This window comes from Uloborus diversus, unplaced genomic scaffold (assembly GCF_026930045.1).
Source record: "Uloborus diversus isolate 005 unplaced genomic scaffold, Udiv.v.3.1 scaffold_13, whole genome shotgun sequence".
In the NCBI taxonomy this organism is placed as follows: Eukaryota; Metazoa; Arthropoda; class Arachnida; order Araneae; family Uloboridae; genus Uloborus; species Uloborus diversus.
Window position 1 is genome coordinate 8646795 of NW_026557987.1, and position 19941 is coordinate 8666735.

Consider the following 19941-nt stretch of genomic DNA (forward strand, 5'->3'; position numbering starts at 1 on the left):
CTGGCTGTATAATAGCATAACACTCCATTTTTACTAACCCTCAACTCCCAGCTGTCAAATGGTTCTTTTTCCGTGGCTGCCAACAATTCACAGCAAAAATTGTGGCAAATTCAAATCTTGCGTTTATTTTGGGACACCCTTATAATGTTCATAATGTTCTGCAATCATTTACAATTCCAAATTTACAAGTCAAATTTAAATTTTGATTATAATGAAGTTTGTAATGCTTCAATGGAATAAATCTTTATTTTAATGTCTCCAAAGTCAATAAAACTTATTAAAAATTGTGCAAAAAAAGTTAGGAATATAAAAATATATATTTTTATATTAAAAATGGATTTTTGCTACATACAAAAATTAGTTATAAGAAATATAAAAATACCTTTGCTTAAAAAATAAAAGAAATAAAACAACGTTAAAAGTAGGCAGTCGCTAGATCCGTATTCGAACTTGCTCATTCGTGCCGATCGCCCTCTATTGAAAATGACGAGCTGGAGTTAGCTTATTTCCTGATGGGTTTCTTCATAGAAGTTTTTAGTCAATAGTCATGCAGTTTGCATTGCAGTATTAGTTATCTCGTGCAAAAATAGCATGTGGAGAGATTACGTTCTTAGTATTCATTTTATCATTTGCAGAATGTTTTAACTATTTACATTATTGTTAAAATAAATGTCATACAAGTTAGAAATAGTTTATTAGTCTTATTTCAGAACTCACTCTGCTAGTATTAAGGAAATATTGGGAAGATATTATTACATACTTGCCAACTTTTGAAGAAAAAAACAGGAGATTCCACTGATTCACCAGCGACATATTTCACAACAAAATTATTAAATTATGCTTTTAAATAACATAAATACTTAAAGTGAAATGGGGATTTTTTACAGATCTAAGCTAATTGGTAGATCTGCAAGAAAAAAAATGCAAAGGAAAAACCAAATAATGAGTGAATTTGCTTAAAGCTTCATACATTCCATAGTCTGTAGGAAAAAGTCGCCACAAAAAACTTAATTAATATCCACAAAAAAAATCAATTTTTTATGAAAATAAAATATAAAATGAGTAGGTATGGAATAGCACATGTCAAAATAACATTAAACTTATAATATGATTGAAAATACAAACTTTCGTGAAGGCACAAATTTGAATTGCATTATTTTTGTAATGGTGCCATTTCTATCAAAACTTAAGCTCCCTACTCTTGATTCAACGTTGAAAATAATTCAAAAGGCAACGTGCCAATTCCTCACCTTTTCACCCTAGTATTAATTTAGGCAAGCCCCGAGCCAGTGGCCATCACCATCGAAGACTTTCGGTAAAAACGTTCAGCTTCGAGCGAGCTATAAAAAGGTCCTTTGTCCCTACCGAACTGATGGCGTTAAATAACACACAAACACATTAAAACCTAATTCTGGCTTCGTTCCAGTTTTTAGAACAAAGACTACGAAGGAAAGAAAATGTCCGAAAGCCGCAAGGTTGACATTCCGCCCAGAATGCTAGTCTTGCCTCTTTTGTGACATTTGCTTTGCTTTCCTCTTTCTTACAGATCTATTTTCATTTTTCACCAGTGGCGTAGCAAGACCCGACTTTCGGGGGGGGGGGGGGGGTTACTTCTTTTATACATATATATGTATATATATATATGTACATATGTGTATATGTATATATGTGTATATGTATATATGTGTATATGTATACATATATATATATATATATATATATATATATATATATATATATATATAATATATATATATATATATGTATATATATATATATGTATATATATATATATATGTATATATATATATATGTATATATATATATGTATATATATATATATGTATATATATATATATATGTATATATATATATATATGTATATATATATATATGTATATATATATATATATATGTATATATATATGTATATATATATGTATATATATACATATATATATATGTATAATCGCTTGGAATTTTTTTCCTTTTCTTCTCTTTTTTTTTGAGACTAACTTTTCGGGGGGGGGGGTTTTGTCCCCAAACCCCCCCCCTAGCTACGCCCCTGTTTTTCACACAGGGTTCGCATAGATGGATTTAGAACAGAGTTCCTGGGGGGGCAGGATTTTTTTTTGGGAGCACCATTTTTAATTGCCCCCCCCCCCCATGTTTCTGTCTGTTTTCTGTGATGCATAAGGCCATTCTTTACATTTTTATGAGTCGTTTTCATTATTGTGTGTAATCATGCTGTCCTTTTTAAATTGACCTTAAAAGAGAGGGGGCTGGTATTAACAGAGTGACGCAGTGCTCCCTCTTAAGTGGGATATAGAATATCTCCAGTTTTAGGGGGCCCGGGGGTTACTCCCCCCGGAGGAAATTATCTAAAATGGATATAAAATTCTGCATTTTGAAGCCTTATAGGGTTAATTGGAAATAATAGGCAAATATTTTTTTTTTTAAGTTTTACGCTTTAAAAGTGCTTTGTGATGCAAGTTTAAAAAGAAATGGTGCACAGATTTAGAGAATAGGTATCAAGAGAGTAACATACTACCCATTTGAACAATTCTTAATTTATACACTTGATAAGAAATAAAGTTGAAGCAGACTTTGCTTAGGAGTTTCAAAGACTTGTCTAATTATTTTTGGCTCAAGAGCCTTGGTAGGCTATACTGCGCCAATTCTTTTCAGGGATTTTAGAACCTATCAATAATTTGCACTTTCCAGCCTCTGAAATTGAGTAGTAGATTATATACAGTTGCACAGTATTGTTCAAACTTTGTAAGAAACGGCTATTTTAAGTTTAAAAGAAAAAATAAACTTTAATTTCCTATTCAAAAAAGAAAAATCATGATTTTGTTTTGTTATAAGATTTTGGAAGATAAGTTGTTACTATATAAACTCCTCCCAAAACTGGGGGGGCATTGCCCCCCTCTGACCCCCCACAAATCCGCCCATGAGGGATCATACTCAATTTCAGAAATAAAATGAAGGAGTTTTGGAGGAGTAAAGTGAGATTTCGAAGGAGTACTAATGGGCCGTCCTTAAATGATGTCGCACTTTTTTTCAACGTGTCACTTTTGTTTCCTCTCTCTCTTCCCCCTTGTCACAACTTCATGAACCCGTCTCAAGGCATATGACATCACTTGTGGTTGACCCTTTTTACACTACCATAACTCTGATTTACTACACAATTTTTTTTTAACACAATTGCTTAACATAGTACATATGTATTTTTAAATCTTTAAATAATAATTAGACAAACTGACTTTTGCAGCTGAGAGTGTGGTGGAGGGTAAAACAATAACCATAAAACTTGAAAATACAGCCAAGCACAATTAAGCATTTAAAAATGTCTTAGTCATCAAATAATATTTTCACCTTCAACTTTTAAGACTTCAATGATCAATTCGTAAAACACATCTTTATGAAAAAATAAATAAATTACTACATCAAAATAGTCCTTATACTTTTGCCTTTGTGACGATATTAAGTTGTCGATCGAAGTATTTTTAGTTACTGTCATAGAGGAAAAGTATATAGTCTTGAACTAAAGAAAAAGGAGTTTTGACGGAGTTAAAACCAAAATGAAGGAGTTTGAAGGTCCTTTCAAAAATAATTTCCTGTATGAAGGACTGTTCATAATTCTGTATCTTCATTTCCTAATTCACTAATATATTTTTTACAGAATAAATGTGAACACAAAAGAAAACACAAAAAGGTTTTTTTTTTTTTTTTTTGGAGCTATTAATTTGTCTGATTAGTTTTCTTGGGGGAAAAGCTGATGACTGTGATTTCTACAAAACAAAGCTATCAATATTGGAAGCTGAAAACGTCTTTAAAATTCAGAGAAAAATTAGGGACATTTTAACCACTTTTGGGGAAATAAAAATTTTATAAGAAGGAAAAAAAATTAACATGTTTAAAAAAAACCTGAAAAATACTATTTTTGTTCTTGTGCAAGAAAAGGTTTGGTTTTTGCGACAGTGCTCATTATCCTCTATGGATTTTCCTTGAAATTCTAATTGCTAAAAAAATCCCCATTTTTAGGGAATTACGTTGCCTTGTCGAAAATTTGGGACTTCATAAGGGAGTTAGGGAGGAATAAAAATTTGGATCATGTCATTTATGTCATAAACAAACTTGATAAACAGGTGGGGGGGGGGGGGGATCAAACTCTTGCAAACAATGTAGAAATATTGCACAGAGAAAAGAAGAAAGCAAAAGAAGAAATTGCAATTGTTCGAGTTCATAATTTTGTCCACACAATTGTACATTTCCAGTTTTTTTTTTTTTTCCAGACACATTTTAACACTTAATTAAATTCAAATTACCATATTTTTTGGAATAAGCGCCGCAGCGCTTATTGCTGCCTTTTTCTTTTTTCAAAAAAAATTCTAAGTTTTTAAAACAAAAGTTGAAAACGCTGCCAATAGATGGCACCACATCGTCCTGCTGCCGGTAGTTAGCACAACATCACGATTAATGTAGGAAAAGTATGTCAGTCACGTCAAAAAAAGTCAGTGTTTCAATATTTTTTTTCTAACATAAAACAACATTTTTTGATGTTTAATTTTCTACTTTTCTTCTGATTTCTATTTAAATAACAATGTTAATATATAAACACTTTTTATAATGATTGATTTCAAACGTCGAAATAAGCAGTAAAAATGGCTTTTTGAATCAAGTCGGCAAAAAAAAAAAAAAATTCAATATGTTTCAAGAACTTTATCCGTTATCGTTCGATATTCGAACGTCAACCTATGTTGTTCCTACGTTGAACAATATTTTTGTGCCACCTGGGCCAGAGAGTTTGAAATCGGCGAGGCATTGAGACAGGGTTCGTACTCAATTTCAGAAAGAAAATGAAGGAGTTTTGGAGGAGTTTTGAAGGAGTAGAATGAGATTTTGGAGGAGTACTAACGGGCTGTCATCAAATGATGTCACACTTTTTTCCAACAAATTTGACCCCTTCCCCTTTATCACAAAGTGTCAAACTTCAGCTAACTCCTCCTCTTATCACGTGTCAAATTTTTTATAAACATATTGTTACAATAACTGTGTGATGTCACTTTTTGTCACCCTCTCTCTTCCCCTTGTCACAATTTAATGAGCCCGTTTCCTCCTCAAGGCATGACATCACTTGTGGATGACCCTTTTTATTTTACAATATCATAACTTTGATTTACTAAACAACTGTTTCTTTAACACAATCACTTAATATAGTACATCAACTTATATTTTTAAATATTTAAATAATAATTAGACAACCTGACTTTTGCTGCTGACAGTATGGAGGAGGGAAAAACAGTAATCATAAAACTTTAAAAAAAAAAAAAAAAGCCAATCACCAACACGTTTTATTTCACTTATGAAATGTCTTAGTCTTCTAATAAAATTTTCACCTTCAAATTTTATGATTTAACTATGATCCATTTGTAAATCACATCTTTCTGAAAAAAAAATAAATGCACAAAATCACTACATTAAAATCGCCCTCGTCATGACGTTAGTTGTCGATCAAAGTATTTTAAGTTACTGTCATAGAGGAAGACTATGTGGTCTTCAACTAAAAAAGAAGGAGTTTTGAAGGAGTTAAAACCAAAATGAAGGAGTTTGAAGGGCCCTACGAAAAAATTTCCTAAATGAGGGTGTATTGGAGGAGTTTTGAAGGAGCGTACGAACCCTGTTGAGAAGGATCCGCCTCCCTTGCTCTGGATAACCAACGAATATCTCTTTCCAAGCCAAGAAAATTATATTTATAGTAGAGTATATATAGTTTCGTTATTTAAAAATATTTCTTTCATTTGCATTTCTCATTCCAGCTTTCTTTACTACTAATTGTGCTTTTAAGTTGTTTAATGTCTGGTTTGGTGCATATGGCTGGTGCGGCTCTTATACTGGGTGTGGGCACATACTGTTTGACCATCAATTACATAGAAAGGCTGATATCCGGTTTATAGGCGGAAATGGACGTATCTACTAGTTTATAGGGGTGTTAGTTGGTTTGTTTCAGATGTGCATTTTTGCCTCTATTATTTAGCCTTAGTTTTGGAAAAATCAAAATTTGCTCACAGCAACATTTTTTTAATCTAAAGTACATTCGATCCATATTCTCACGGCAAAATTGAATTAATTTATTTATACACAACAAAGTTTTGAGCTTACCATTTTGCTTTCACGTTCCCGAACGAAATGAAAATATTTTATTTTTGTTGTTTCCATGGTAACTATTTTTGCTTTCCCCTTATTTTAATTTTGAGAACGCAATAAATGAATAAGGCACTAGTGACATCATGAAACGTGTGCATCGAAACCCCATCGTTATTTTCCCTTCTCCCCTGCTACATTCATTCAGATAGAATCGTCTTTACTTGGCAGATTGCCAAATTACATACAATCCGTGGTCAAACAGTACATTAAAATTTTTCGAGAATATATTTCATTGTGGCGCTTATTCCTGAAAATATGGTACTATGATGCCAGAAAGTTAATTTTTGATGAAAAAGAGAATCGACACATATGAAAGGATACTTCCAGAGTCTGGTCTGGAACCTGGACCCCGATGAAATCTTCCAGAGGGTTCATGGTGTAAAGGTACCTAGGAAAAATGGTGTTTGTTACAAACGGAAAAGTCTGAAGTTCAATTTTCAGTTTGGAATTATTTTTAAGCACTTTTATTATACAGTGAAACCTCAATAAGTAGTCGACCGGTTAAGTGGTCACTCCGTTTAAGTGGTCGTTTTTCTTTGGTCACGACAAGGTCTCATTCACAGTAATGTGAAATGACCCTCCTTTACTGGTCACCAAATTGAATTTTACCCGCTTAACTAGTCACTCAAAAGTTGTTTTCTAAAATTCCTTTTCCTTATCGGATCTCAGAAAATAGTGTCGGACTCAGTTAAAAAGCTGTTTGATATTTATTTTCCTTGAAATCTCGATCCTCGGTTTTGGTCATTCAAAGCATACTTCTTGCTCCGACTCTGCCGAGTGCCGAGAATATGAATCAAACTCCTTCCAGCAAGACAGACAAAATCTAATAGCTGGAGAAAGTTAGTCAGTATTTAACATCCGTTCACAAGGAACAACAAACACAAAATTTAAATCTTGATGTACGTTAGAAGAGATAGTTCTTTTCCGTAAGCAACAATTTCATCAGTCGACATTGAAGGATTGTATTAATGTACCGTAACTACATTAAAATAAGTTGTTGTTATTAAGTAATGTATAAGTAAGAGAAAACAAAACAAAGTAACTATCATTAGTATTTCCCCCCCCCTTTTAAAATTTCCACTAATTTATAGACATTGATTACATAAGCTATTGTTTTTCTCACAGAATTCTACTGCTATTCATGAATATTTTTTTTTTCTTCCTTAATTTCCCACTCCACATAAGTAGTCACTCCGCATAAGTGGTCGAAAAGTTTTGGTCCCTTGAGTGACGACTTAACGAGGTTTTACTGTACTTGGCCTGATTGTCACAGAGAAATCCAAGGCCCAATTTTGCTTATGTCTCAGCAACTGGATCACTTAGAGACTTTGGGATTTCACTAAATGATTTGCTTCATCTTAAGGTACAACTTGAACACAGAAAAATTAAAATTCTAAGAAAAAATTATTTTGTTTAGGATGGAAAACAGCAAATTTCACGTAATTTCCACATTAAATGCTTAAATATAAAACCCATTGTTACAAATTTTGTTGCCTTGCAACTGTAATAATAACCACAATGAAAATTTTGAATCAAGGCTTCTCTGGAGCAAGTATGAAATGTTCTCATATATGAAAATAATCGATAATGGGTCTAAGTAAAGAGACATATTAGGATCTTTACCATGATTACCTTGTATGTTTACAAACATAAACTAGTTTAGGAAATCATTAATATTTAAATGGTTTTAATTAAATTAGTACACAAACGAATCCTAGAGAGGAACGAGGATTCATTTTTAGTGCCAACTGCGTGATGGTAACATTCTATTTCTGAAATCTATTTAAACTAAAAAGAATAAAACAGAATTTTTTTTAAAAACACTAAGCACTTTTCTTAATGCACTCAAAAGGATAAAGTAACTTTTCTGGGTCAGAAAGTACGTTATTTAAGTATTCCTGTGGTTTTCAATTATTGCAAGAAAATGACCTTCAAATGAAGAAAAGTGCGGCTCAAGTCATTTCAAACGGAACTTTCCCAGAAAAATACGCATGTTTCAACACTCAAATTTATGATTGAAAGCTAGATAAGAGAAAAATTATCTACATGACTTGAGCCACACTTTTCTTCGTTTGAAGGTCATTTTCTTGGAATAATTGAAAACCACAGGAATACTTAAATAATGTACTTTCTGACCCAGAAAAGTTATTTTGTCCTTTTGATGAAAAGTGCTTAGTATTTTTTAAAAAATTGTTATATATTTTATGACACACTTTGAAATCCGTAAGTCCCTTCTGAAGAGTAAAAAACACTAGTTTAAAAAAAGCTTGTAAACTTCTCATTTTTTTACGATTAAGTTGGATTAGAATCACCAGATATAAGAATATTTCCAACATTTTCCGCTAAATATGGCAAAAAGCCAAAAGAAAAACATACTCATGCAAATAACCATGTTTTTTTTTTTAAAGTCACCATTAGGTTCGATTTGCAACACATCACAGAAAGTTGACTGATTATTAATTAAACTTTTGGATGCAGATAGATTGAAGCTCTGAAAATTAGACACCCAACAAATAAAAAAAAATCCTTTGCACTAAAAAGTAGAAGTGAGCTCATCTAAATTTAAAAAACACATGAAAACTTTTTTAACTGACGATTTTTATGTTTTAGCAGCAATCTAAAAGGTTATATATTGTTCACTCACTTTTTTTGGGGGGTTTAGAAAAAAGAGTAATGACTAATAAATCTGCCACTCCTGACCTGAAAATATTTGTGCATGCCGACCTTTAAGACAGACCCTCAAATATGTTTAATTTTTGGTAGAACTTTCATGCGGCAACATTGCTTACGCGATACGAAAAGAAAAATGTAATGCATCTTCACTCACCAACAATCTCTGTTCATACGGCCGAGGCAATACGCAGAACCTGGAAGAGACAGAATCTTCAGAAACAGAAAGAACGGAAAGCGGAAATGTTTACAGATATGAGTCGGATAAAAACTAGTAGAATTCTGCCAATTAGCAGAAGAATGATTTTTGTAAAATTCAGTTTTTAAACATAACCTTAGGGGAGCAACAAGTTGGTTTTTTTTTTTTTGTTTCCAACAATCAACTTTTTTAAAAATCAGTCAAAAATAATTACCGACCCCGCTAACAAATCTAAAGAAGTTCTGCCTTTATATAGAAAGTTTGGTAAGACCTCATTTGGAGTATGCTGTTCAGTTTTGGTCTCCTTATCTTAAGAAAGACATTAATGTATTCAGGGGCCAATCCAGGATTTTTTTCTTGCTACCTATTTTTGTGAATGTATTGCATCATTCTATTTTTGTGAATGTTCTTTTTTATCAGCATTGTTTTTTTTTTTTTTTTTTGTGAACTTTTAGAGGCATCCTAATTTTTGTAAAAGAGAAGTAGAACAAGCGAAATTTTAGTTTGAAAAGTGTAAATGTCATCTGGTAATATTTTTAACAGGTTTCGTTTTTTGGGGAGGGGGGGGAACTAAAAACCTAAGAAGTACGAAAAATACCATCGTAATTTCAGCTTAATGGGCTATGTACTGTGTACAATATTGGAAATTATAAGAAAAACGTTTGCCCAAAACAGATGTTGAAAGATTGCGATCACATTGCATAAATACACTTTGGCGAGAAGCAGCTAAAAATGAGTTAAAATACCACAAAAAGGTTTCTATTTAAGCGATTGTTCATATAAACCTGCTTAGAATTTTATTTTATGAGTCAATTTTGTTTTAAACAGAGAAACAAGTTTTATATTTTAAAATGCAAACTTTTCAATGTTTTTGTGAAGCTACTGATTTTATTACTAGATTTTTGTGAAAGTACCTGTTTCAAAACAAGATTTTTGTGAAGGTACTGAAAAACGGTAGCAAAATCAGCCAGTATTGGGCCCTGACATTAATGTATTGGAAAGGGTTCAAAGCCGGGCTACAAGGCTGATAAATGGACTTTCTCACTTAGACTATGATTCCAGGCTTAGAATGCTAAAAATTTAGTCTTGAGCAAAGAAGAGACCGAGGGGACATGATTCAGCTGTTCAAATTTATTAAAATGAAAGATGTTACGGGGCTGAAGTTTAGCACCGAAAACAGGACGAGGGGTCATTGTTTTAAGCTATTTAAATCTCAGGCTGACATGGATATCAGGAAAAATGATTATTATTGCGGAGTACTGGAACAGCTTACCGGAAGGGGTGGTGATGAGTAAGGGAGTACATGGTGGTAACAAAATCATGGAAAAAAAGTTCCCTGATAATTCCCTGATTTAGCTCCATAAATTTTCCTGATTTTACAATCGTGGCAAGCAGTAGATTTTAGTTTGAAAAATATGAGGTAAACAGATTTTTATATCAGAAAACAAGAAAGAAAACAGTAAGATGAAACATTCAAAGTACTTGAAGACTAAAGTTTTTAAATTAAATTTCGTCCAGTTCAACATTTAACTTGTGATATTTGAAAACTCGCACTCAAAATTATTAGAGAATTTCAATTAAACGATTCCAAATTGAGGTTTTAAAGAATGTAAACAAATTTTATCTACAAGCCTTCTAACAAAGCTTAAGAATAATCAAAAATTTAAAAAAATAAATAAATAAAATTCCAAACACAGATGCAAAAATATTGAGATCAGCTGTATGAAACAAAATATTAAAATATTAATAATTACAGATACGATCCTCAGAACTTTAAAGTAAATTAAGAAATAATGAAAAGAAGCATATCTGATTTGAGGTAGTTTTACAAATTCTTATAATTTTTTGTTGAGTTCTATCTTGAGGCTTTGCTGGTTTGTAGCAGTTAAAAATAATTTTAGAATGTGTATAAAGTTTGGTGTGGAAAAAAAAAAAAAAAAAAAAAACTTTCGTGTCAAAATGAAAAGAAATATCGGGAAGGAAAACTTCAGAGGTTTGTGGTTAAAAATTATATTTTTCCCTGATATTTTGAGAAATTTTTAAAATACCCTGATAATTCCCTGATTTTTTCCAGAAATTAAAACTTCCCTGAGAATTCCCTGATTTCCAGGTTTTTCCAGGTGTGTTACCACCCTGGAGTAGATAGTTTTAAGAGGGCCATTGATCTTCACTGGGGATTGTAAATGGACTAGGACCAGTCTAGCTGGGCCCAGAGCCTGTTGCTGGTCGTCACTTTTGAATTTGTATTATCCGGCATCGCGGAAAAAGAGAAGCTGACCAGCATGCTGGGAAATTTGAATTTTCCGGCATGCCAGATTATTTGAGGCTTATTTTGCAACAAATTAAAAGTAAATTTCCCCTATTCAGTTCCAATCAGAAAGCAAGGGAAAAAATAAGTCCCGAAAGTAAATTTCTTTCATCACAAAATGAATTTATTGCATGTAACACGTGCTTGTTATTTATGGTGGATCATTATTTATGGTTTTAATTATATGCCAATAAAGTAATCAGTTCAGAAGAAAATCATCGTTACTGTGATTTGTTCATTTTTTTTTTTTTTAAATAAAGGTTCCTTTTAGGGAGGTAAGTTTAATTTTTATTTATTGAATAGCTGTGGTAAATTCTTTAGCACTGGTTTAGGGGTGGTCACTTACTGCTTAAGAGTTTGCTTACTTAGTTTTAATTTAATTTTTACAAAATTACTCGTTATTAAACAATACTTTTCTCATTGAAAAACAAATGACATTGTTAGTAAATATTTTTACAAAATTAAACTGTTTACTAATACTAATAAGATATGTATACAATTCATATTCATTTTTAAGCTGACCTCATTTTTATTGGACCCCAATGAAGATCAATGACTCTCCTTAAGCTATCTAACCCTTTACTGATTACAGCCTCTTTTGGTAAGCTGTTCCAAGTGCCCACAACCCAACAAAAGTAGTAATTTTGAAATTTTGAGCTAAAGGGGGGAAATTGGAAGTAGGTAGGTGAAAGCATAACAAACTCTACTGGATTTCCAGTGAATAACCAAAACACAATCACCCGTGTTATATACCTTAATTATTTTAGCAGACATAAAAAAATGATGTACTTATAAATTCAACTTTACAAAATTGTATAGCTCAACTTTATCATTAAAATACAAACTTTAAGTCAAAATGTTAAGTGCTCAATCGATGAAATTAAAATTTTTTTCAAAAAATCTGTAATAACCAAGAATTAGCTAATGATAAATTAAAATCAAAATTGCAAAATTAAATAAGTTTATATGCAATTAAACAAAACAAAAGTTATTAATTTTTTAGTTATTAAAAAAATAATATAAAACAAGCTAATCTGATGTAGCATGTTTAAATATAATTTCTAATTGCAAAAATAAAATATTTACAAGATGCTGAAGGGTTGAAACCTCAAACAAGGGAAGCAAATTTTCGTGAATTAAGTTCAATGTTGGCATGTTTCCCATAAAATAAATTCATTTATTTTTTACTAAAATTAAACACAAAATATGCTAATCTAAGGTATCATATATATGAAAATTACATCTGATTAGCCAAAATATTTAAATATTTGCAAGATGCAAAAAGATTGAAATTTCAAACATGAGAAGCAATTTTCCGCAAAGTCCGAGTAAGTTCAACGTTGGCATGTTTTCCATAAAATAAATTTATTAATTTTTTATTACAATTAACACAAAATATGCTAATCTGAGGTAGTATATGCAAAAATAACATTCGACTAGCCAAAATATTTAAAATTTTGCAGGATGCAAAAAGATTGAAATTTCAAAAACCAAAAAATTTTTCCTCGAAATCCGGGTAAGTTCAATGTTGTTATGGTTTCCAAAATAATTCCTTTTTTAGACATTGAAATTGATTAAAAAATAAACTAATCCGAGGTACCATATGTCAAAATAGCTTCCGATTTAAAGTTTTGCGATGCTGCAAATAGAACGCATATTCAGAAAATTGCATTAGTAAAATACTTTTTTAAAAGTTTTAAGCACAATCTGATGATTTTTGAAAGAATTTAAGCACTAAACTTTTTCGAGGTATTAAAATTTTTTCAATGTTTTCAAGCACTTGAAAATAAACTTATTTTTTAAGCACTTTTCAAGGTTTTTCAAGGATGTACGAACCCTGATTATACATTCCTTAAACTGTAACCATACTAGAATGTTTACAACACATTCCTCTACCCATTATATGCAAGATTTATTATGTGACTTTATAAGTTCTAATTTTAATAGTGCTCAAACTTTTACTTCTGACTTCTGAAATCTATGAATTTTAAAATACTTGGTAATAATCATATTTACGGTTGACGTTGTCCTCTTTTTCTTAAAACTGTACCACGGGTATTCAATATTCATACAATACACATACATATATTCAGGGGTGCCCCCCCCCCCTTTCCTCAACCTTTCATCTTTTTTATTCATTTTATTTTTTGCTCTTATTTTAATTTTATTTTCTTTTCAATATTTTTTAAATTATTTATTTATTTTTAATTATAATCCTTTTGTTAGAAAACTTCCTTGCCACACCAATAACATACACACTCACAAAATAATGAAATAAAATTACATTAAAATAAAATATAAAAAAAAAAATTTTAGTTAAAAATAAATCGGAAATAAATTTAAACAAATAAATAAAAATTACCCTGTATATAGATTTAATTTTTCTGATTTTTAAAATATATTTGAGTAAGAATAGATGCATGATTCAAAATTACATACAGATCTATGGAAAGTAACAGTAGCAAAGCATTATAGTTAAGTAAAAATAGATCAAGATAAAAAAAAAATTCTTGGAAAATCTAGGTTTTTCGATAGAAACCAGAAAAAATTCGGGACTGATCAAAACCCAGGTGGGCTGGACTATTAAAAAAAAAACTTGCGGTTTTTTCAAACCTTGATTGGTTGCCATCTTTGTTCATTATGATGACCAGTGACCAAGCGAATCAAAAAGAAAAAACTCTTGACATTTAAGAAAAGACAGTTTTAAAAAAAAGAAAAACACTTACCATCAAAGAGTTCATCCAATACTTCAGTCTGGAAAGATCCACATGAAAGAGAAAAAAAGGTACTTTAATAGTAGAGTTCAGTACTAATTGATCTGGGAATGTAACTACCCTTATTTCCAGCTGTACAGAACTACTTTTTATAAAAATTACTTAATATCCTCGACACATGATAACGAAGATTGGGCCATTTGTTTCAAAACAAGTTGTTTTACACTACCTCTCGATGAAACAAGAAATAAACATACGAGTCAGAGAGCGAAAAAAAAAAAATTCCAGAAAGATAGCAAAGCTCCACAGGTCAATATTTTAAGAAAGAATTCATCAGCAGATGCACTTTAAACATTAAATACGCACCACAACATTTATATGTACAGGGATCTGTTCATTTCATGTTGAAATTTGCATACCATACATTTATTAAGACGCCAAACAGTCTGTCCAGACTTTTTACTAACGAGCAGGGTCGGCTTTCTGCCGGCGGAAACTAATTTTTGCCGTGCCAGTGGCAGAAACCGGTTATAACCGGTAAAAACCGGCAGAAACTGGCAAAAACTTAAAAGTGTCTTTAATAACTTTAACTTTACTTTTAAAGTAATTGCTGAATGATATTCGTTTAAATAAACTGAGATATCAAACATCATCATAAAAAATAAAATACTTTGCTAGTGCCCTTGATTTGGTCAGGGTTCGTACTCAATTTCAGAAATAAAATGAAGGAGTTTTGGAGGAGTTTTGAAGGAGTAAAATGAGATTTTGAAGGAGTACTAATGGGCTGTCATTATAGATAACGTCACACTTTTTTCAGCATATTTGACCCCTTCCCCCTTTATCACTTAGTGTCACACTTCACCTAACTCCTCCTCTCGTCACACACACATGTCATACTTTCTACAAACAATAACTGTGTGATTTTACATTTTGTCACTTTCCCTCTTCCCCTTGTCACAATTTTATGCATGGGCGGATTTATGGGGGGTCAGAGGGGGGCAATGCCCCCCCAGTTTTGGGAGGACTTTATGTAGTAACAACACATTTTCCAAAAATTTTTAAAAAAAATCATTATTTTTTCGTTTTTGAATAGTTCAGAAGAGCATGGGTGAATTTATAGGGGGGGGGGCAAAGGGGACAATGCTCCCCAGTTTTGGAGGAGTTTATATAGTAACAACTTATCTTCCAAAATCTTATAACAAAAAAAATCATGACTTTTTTCTTTTTTGAATAGGAAATTAAAGTTTATTTTTTCTTTTAAACTTAAAATAGCCGTTTCTTACAAAGTTTGAACAATACTGTACAAGTGTATAATCTACTACTCAATTTCAGAGGCTGGAAAGTGCAAATTATTAATAGGTTCTAAAATCCCTGAAAAGAATTGGCGCAGTATAGCCTACAAAAGGGCTCTTGAACCAAAAACCTAATCTAACCAACCAAACCTTGAAAATAATTAGACAAGTCTTTGAAACTCCTAAGCAAAGTGTGCTTCAATTTTATTACTTATCAAGTGTATAAATTAAGAATTGTTCAAATGGGTAGTATGTTACTCTCTTGATACCTATTCTCTAAATCTGTGCACCATTTCTTTTAAAGTATTAACTTGCATCACAAAGCACTTTTAAAGCGTAAAACTTAAAAAAAAAATTATTTGCCTATTATTTACAATTAACCCTTATAAGACTTCAAAATACAGAATTTTATATCCATTTTAGATAATTTCCTCCGGGGGAGTAACCCCCGGGCCCCCTAAAACTGGAGATATTCTATATCCCACTTAAGAGGGAGCACTGCATCACTCTCTTAATACCAGCCCCCTCTCTTTTAAGGTCAATTTAAAAAGGACATCATGATTACACACAGTAATGAAAACGACACATAAAAAAGTAAAGAATGGCCTTACGCATCACAGAAAACAGACAAAAATATGGGAGGGGGGGAGGGCAATTAAAAATGTTGCTCCAAAAAAAAAAAATCCTGCCCCCCCCCCAGGAACTCAGTCCTAAATCCACCTATGATTTTATGGACCAGTCTCCCCAAGGCATGACATCACTTACGGAAGACCATTTTCACAATACCATAATTGCTATTTACTAAACAATTATTTTTTTTTTTTTGACACAATCACTTAATATAGTACATCTGCTTATGTAGTTTTAAAGATTTAAATAATAATTAAACAATCTGACTTCTGCCGCCGAGAGTGTGGTGGAAGAAAAACAATCAATAACAAGCACCATTTAAGCATGTTTTACTTCACTTATGAAACTCTTTCATCATCTAATACTATTTTCACCTTCAACTATTGTGACTTAACTATGATCAATTAGTCAATGACATCTATATAAAAAAAAAAATAAATGCACGAAATGACTACATTAAAACTTCCCTTGTGACGAAGTTAGTTGTCGATCAAAGTACTATAAGTTACTGTCATAGAGGAAGATTACGTAGTCTTGATCTAAAAACGAAGGAGTTTTGAAGGAGTTAAAACCAAAATGAAGGAGTTTGAAGGGCCCTTACGAAAAAATTTCCTACGTGAAGGATTATTGGAGGAGTTTTGAAGGAGCGTACGAACCTTGTTTAGTTCAAAAAGGGAACTTTTCAATTGCAGATGCTCGTAATATTTGCATCAATCTAACAAAGGACAAAAATCAGGAAATTACTGATTGTAATTTGCTTGTTTTATATGCTTCATCTAAATTGCTTGTGATTGAAATTATCACATGCTTCAAGAAGAAAGTGTCAAAATTTACTTGCTAATATTAACCTAGATTTTGTGTGTACCTAATGTCACAGCTTTATAAAATAAATTGGCCCCATTTCTCCAAACTTAATGTTTCCAGTCAAATTTTTACCGTTTCCCAGTTACTAGATAAGGGTGGACCAGTTTGAAAAAATATACAACTGATGAAAGTTTCACGAATATTGCCTGTTCTTTGATGCATTGCCTATAGCTCTTCTGTTGCAAGAATATTCTAATTTGTGCATATTAAATTGAGAAAACTGTTTGGATTTTTGAAACCACCTTTTCTAAGAGGCAACGGCAGGGTCCAAACAATGTAACATTTGATGCAGAGTAACGATTGTGCTTTAGTTAACAAATTAATTATTTTTTCCATGTATTTTCTACTGTGTGTCAATAATTAATTTTTTGTCATTTTGTGAGTTTTTGCCAGTTTCTGCCCCAAATGTGGCAGAACGGTTTTGCCATGCCGGTTTTAACCAGTTTCTACCAGTGGTTTTAACCACCTTGGCAGAAACTTGCCAACCCTGCTAATGAGTCATTAAAAAATCTATTTTTGGGAAATTAATTCAACATTAAGGTGTCAAGGGACTATCTATTTTTTACAGTAATTTTCAACAAATTTTATTGAAATTTTCAGCATAGTTACATGTTGCTAATACTTACGCAAATACAAAATTTTATGAAAATATCTTGAAATTATTATTTTTTTTCATATTTAAAATTTGAATTTTTAACGCTTTTTCCATATAACGACTTGCGCCCGAAATTTCATCAAAATGACAAAATACTAGCAAAAATATGATACATAAAACAGAAAATAGAATGATGGGAGTACTTTTTCAAAATGTTGTGATAAAAATAAAAATTAAAGGAAAAACCCAAAAACTAGACATTTTCAGTAAAATATATCCATACTTCAATAAAATATAGCAAATATTTTACACAGCTAACCAAACAGAAAAATCTTTCTCATTACAACGTTAAGAACCCTCTCAGGTATTTTGCATAAAATTTTTAGCAAATTTAAATAAGAATTCATTACAGTGGAACAGTTTGACATTTGTAAACAAGCCAAAAATGTTCTGAGAAAATGAACATTTACTGTTTTACTGTAATTTAATTTTTCATACAAATTTAAAACAAATAAGGTCTTATGATTTATTTTAGGGATTCAAAAAGGAAAATAAAACTAATTTACTTAGAATCAAACTTAATTTGACAGCTGGAAGGAGAGTAAAACCGTAAACAAAGGTGTGTGATATTTATTAAAAATATTAAAGTGTCATAACTTCAATTTTTCACAGATTCAAAAAAAAATTTTTTTCAAAAGGTTCAGTTAACGGTCTAGTTTTTATAAATATAATAAAAAGAAAACAGTTTTTTTTTTTTTTTTGACCAATTTTACTCATCTGACCGAGGTTTTTTTATGTGGCTATTGTTTTGATGAACAAGTGAAGATGGGATTCTGCCCCCACAAACTTGGGGGAACGCAAAATTTTGCAAATTTGTGTGTTTTAGGCAATTATTAGATTAAAATTTCCAAGAGGAACAGTTTTTTTTTTCTTTAAGTTTTTTTACTAAGCATTAATAGCAAAACATACAACACGCTTGCATTTCAGTTTTAAAATACCTGGGACATTTTGAAAAAAAATCGGGAATGCTATTTTGTTTTCGTGTTTTTATTGCTTCACATTAAAAGTTAGGAGGAGGACCTCTCCTTGAGATATGCCCCTGAGAAAAAAAATTTCAATAAAAGCCTACCTAGCATCTGAATATCGAATTAGTTTTTCTCAGAAAATTCAAAAAGTCTACTTGCTTCTCACTGTCACAATTAAACATTTTCCAATATTATGACCAGGGTTGGGTTTTTTGCCGGCAAAAAGGTGTTTTTGCTGGGACAGTGGAAAAAACCATGACAAAAATGGAAAAAAACGGCAAAAATGGAAAAAACGGCAAAAACCTAATTGCAAATAAAGTAGCATTATAGTGTTAATTAAGAAATAGTGACACTATAATATAAATAATGCACTTTAATATTTTAGTTATGTCTAATTTATAAGGTGAAAAATAAATAAATAACAAATGTTGGGATTGCAAAACTTAAGATTTTAAATGTTTGCTAAAACAATTATTTCAGAGTGAGCCAATTCCTTCAATGCTAAAACAAAGAATGTTTACTTAAGCTTAGTAAATTAATAAAAAATTGAATTCTAATTATTTATATATATATATATATATATATATATATACACATATATTTAATTAATCACTTTTTTTATCCCACTAAGATTTTTAAGTTATTTAATCAATAACAGAATATTTACTTGAATATAAAAAAATATTAACTTTTCCTCACTAAAGAAATAATGCATTTTTTCTCACTGACTGGGAAAATGGATAGCCAAGAGAAGAATTTACAAAGAAGAAAAAAAAGCCGATCACTATGTGTATTCTATATTCACTCTACTTTTTAGTGATACTAGCTCACTCTACAGAAAGTGGCAAAGCCTTTTATCAAAATCTTTTCATGCTTTTACTTTTATGTAAAAGGAGAAAAAACTGTCCGTAAGTTGTTAACACAAAATCTATTTTTGCCACTTTGGCAAAAACCTATTTTTGCCGGGCGGTAAAAACCGTGGTTTTTTCCGCCCCCGGCAAAAACTTGCCAACCCTGATTATGACAGTTCGTGAAATTTATGCACCACATGCTATTTCCTTCTAAAGAAAAATTTTTACATAATTTCATTGCTGGCAAGAAGATGAATGTAAATTCTGTTTCATAGCTCATTTTATATTTAATTGCTACGATGCAACTGGATTGCATATCTTTGAGCATGTGACGCCATATTTCCCTTTTCTGGATATTCAACGAACAAATCTATACGATCACACTACAAGGAAATTGCAATTTTACTTTGTTAAGGGGTTAAAAGTACCTCAAAAATGATGAAACGATCAAAAAAGATTTTATTACTTATTTCAAAACTAAAAACTATTCTGAACACAGGGAAAAAGTCTCAATGCTTTAGTTCAAATATTTAAAAAGTTATGAGTGGTTTTAGGCCACGCTCCCTATGTGTTCTTATGCAAA

General features: G+C 31.3%; 1 protein-coding gene across 1 annotated transcript in view; it reads right to left on the reverse strand.

Moving 5' to 3' along the window:
• The window catches only part of LOC129232610 (S-adenosylmethionine decarboxylase proenzyme-like), a 60969-nt gene that overhangs the window by 14391 nt on the left and 26637 nt on the right, over positions 1–19941 (reverse strand). Inside the window, exons 5-7 of the mRNA XM_054866745.1 lie at positions 14114–14141; positions 9038–9077; positions 6532–6598 (exon numbers count right to left, since the gene is read on the reverse strand). Of these exons, the coding sequence (XP_054722720.1) occupies positions 6532–6598; positions 9038–9077; positions 14114–14141 (135 nt within the window). The remainder of the gene's footprint in view (positions 1–6531; positions 6599–9037; positions 9078–14113; positions 14142–19941) is intronic.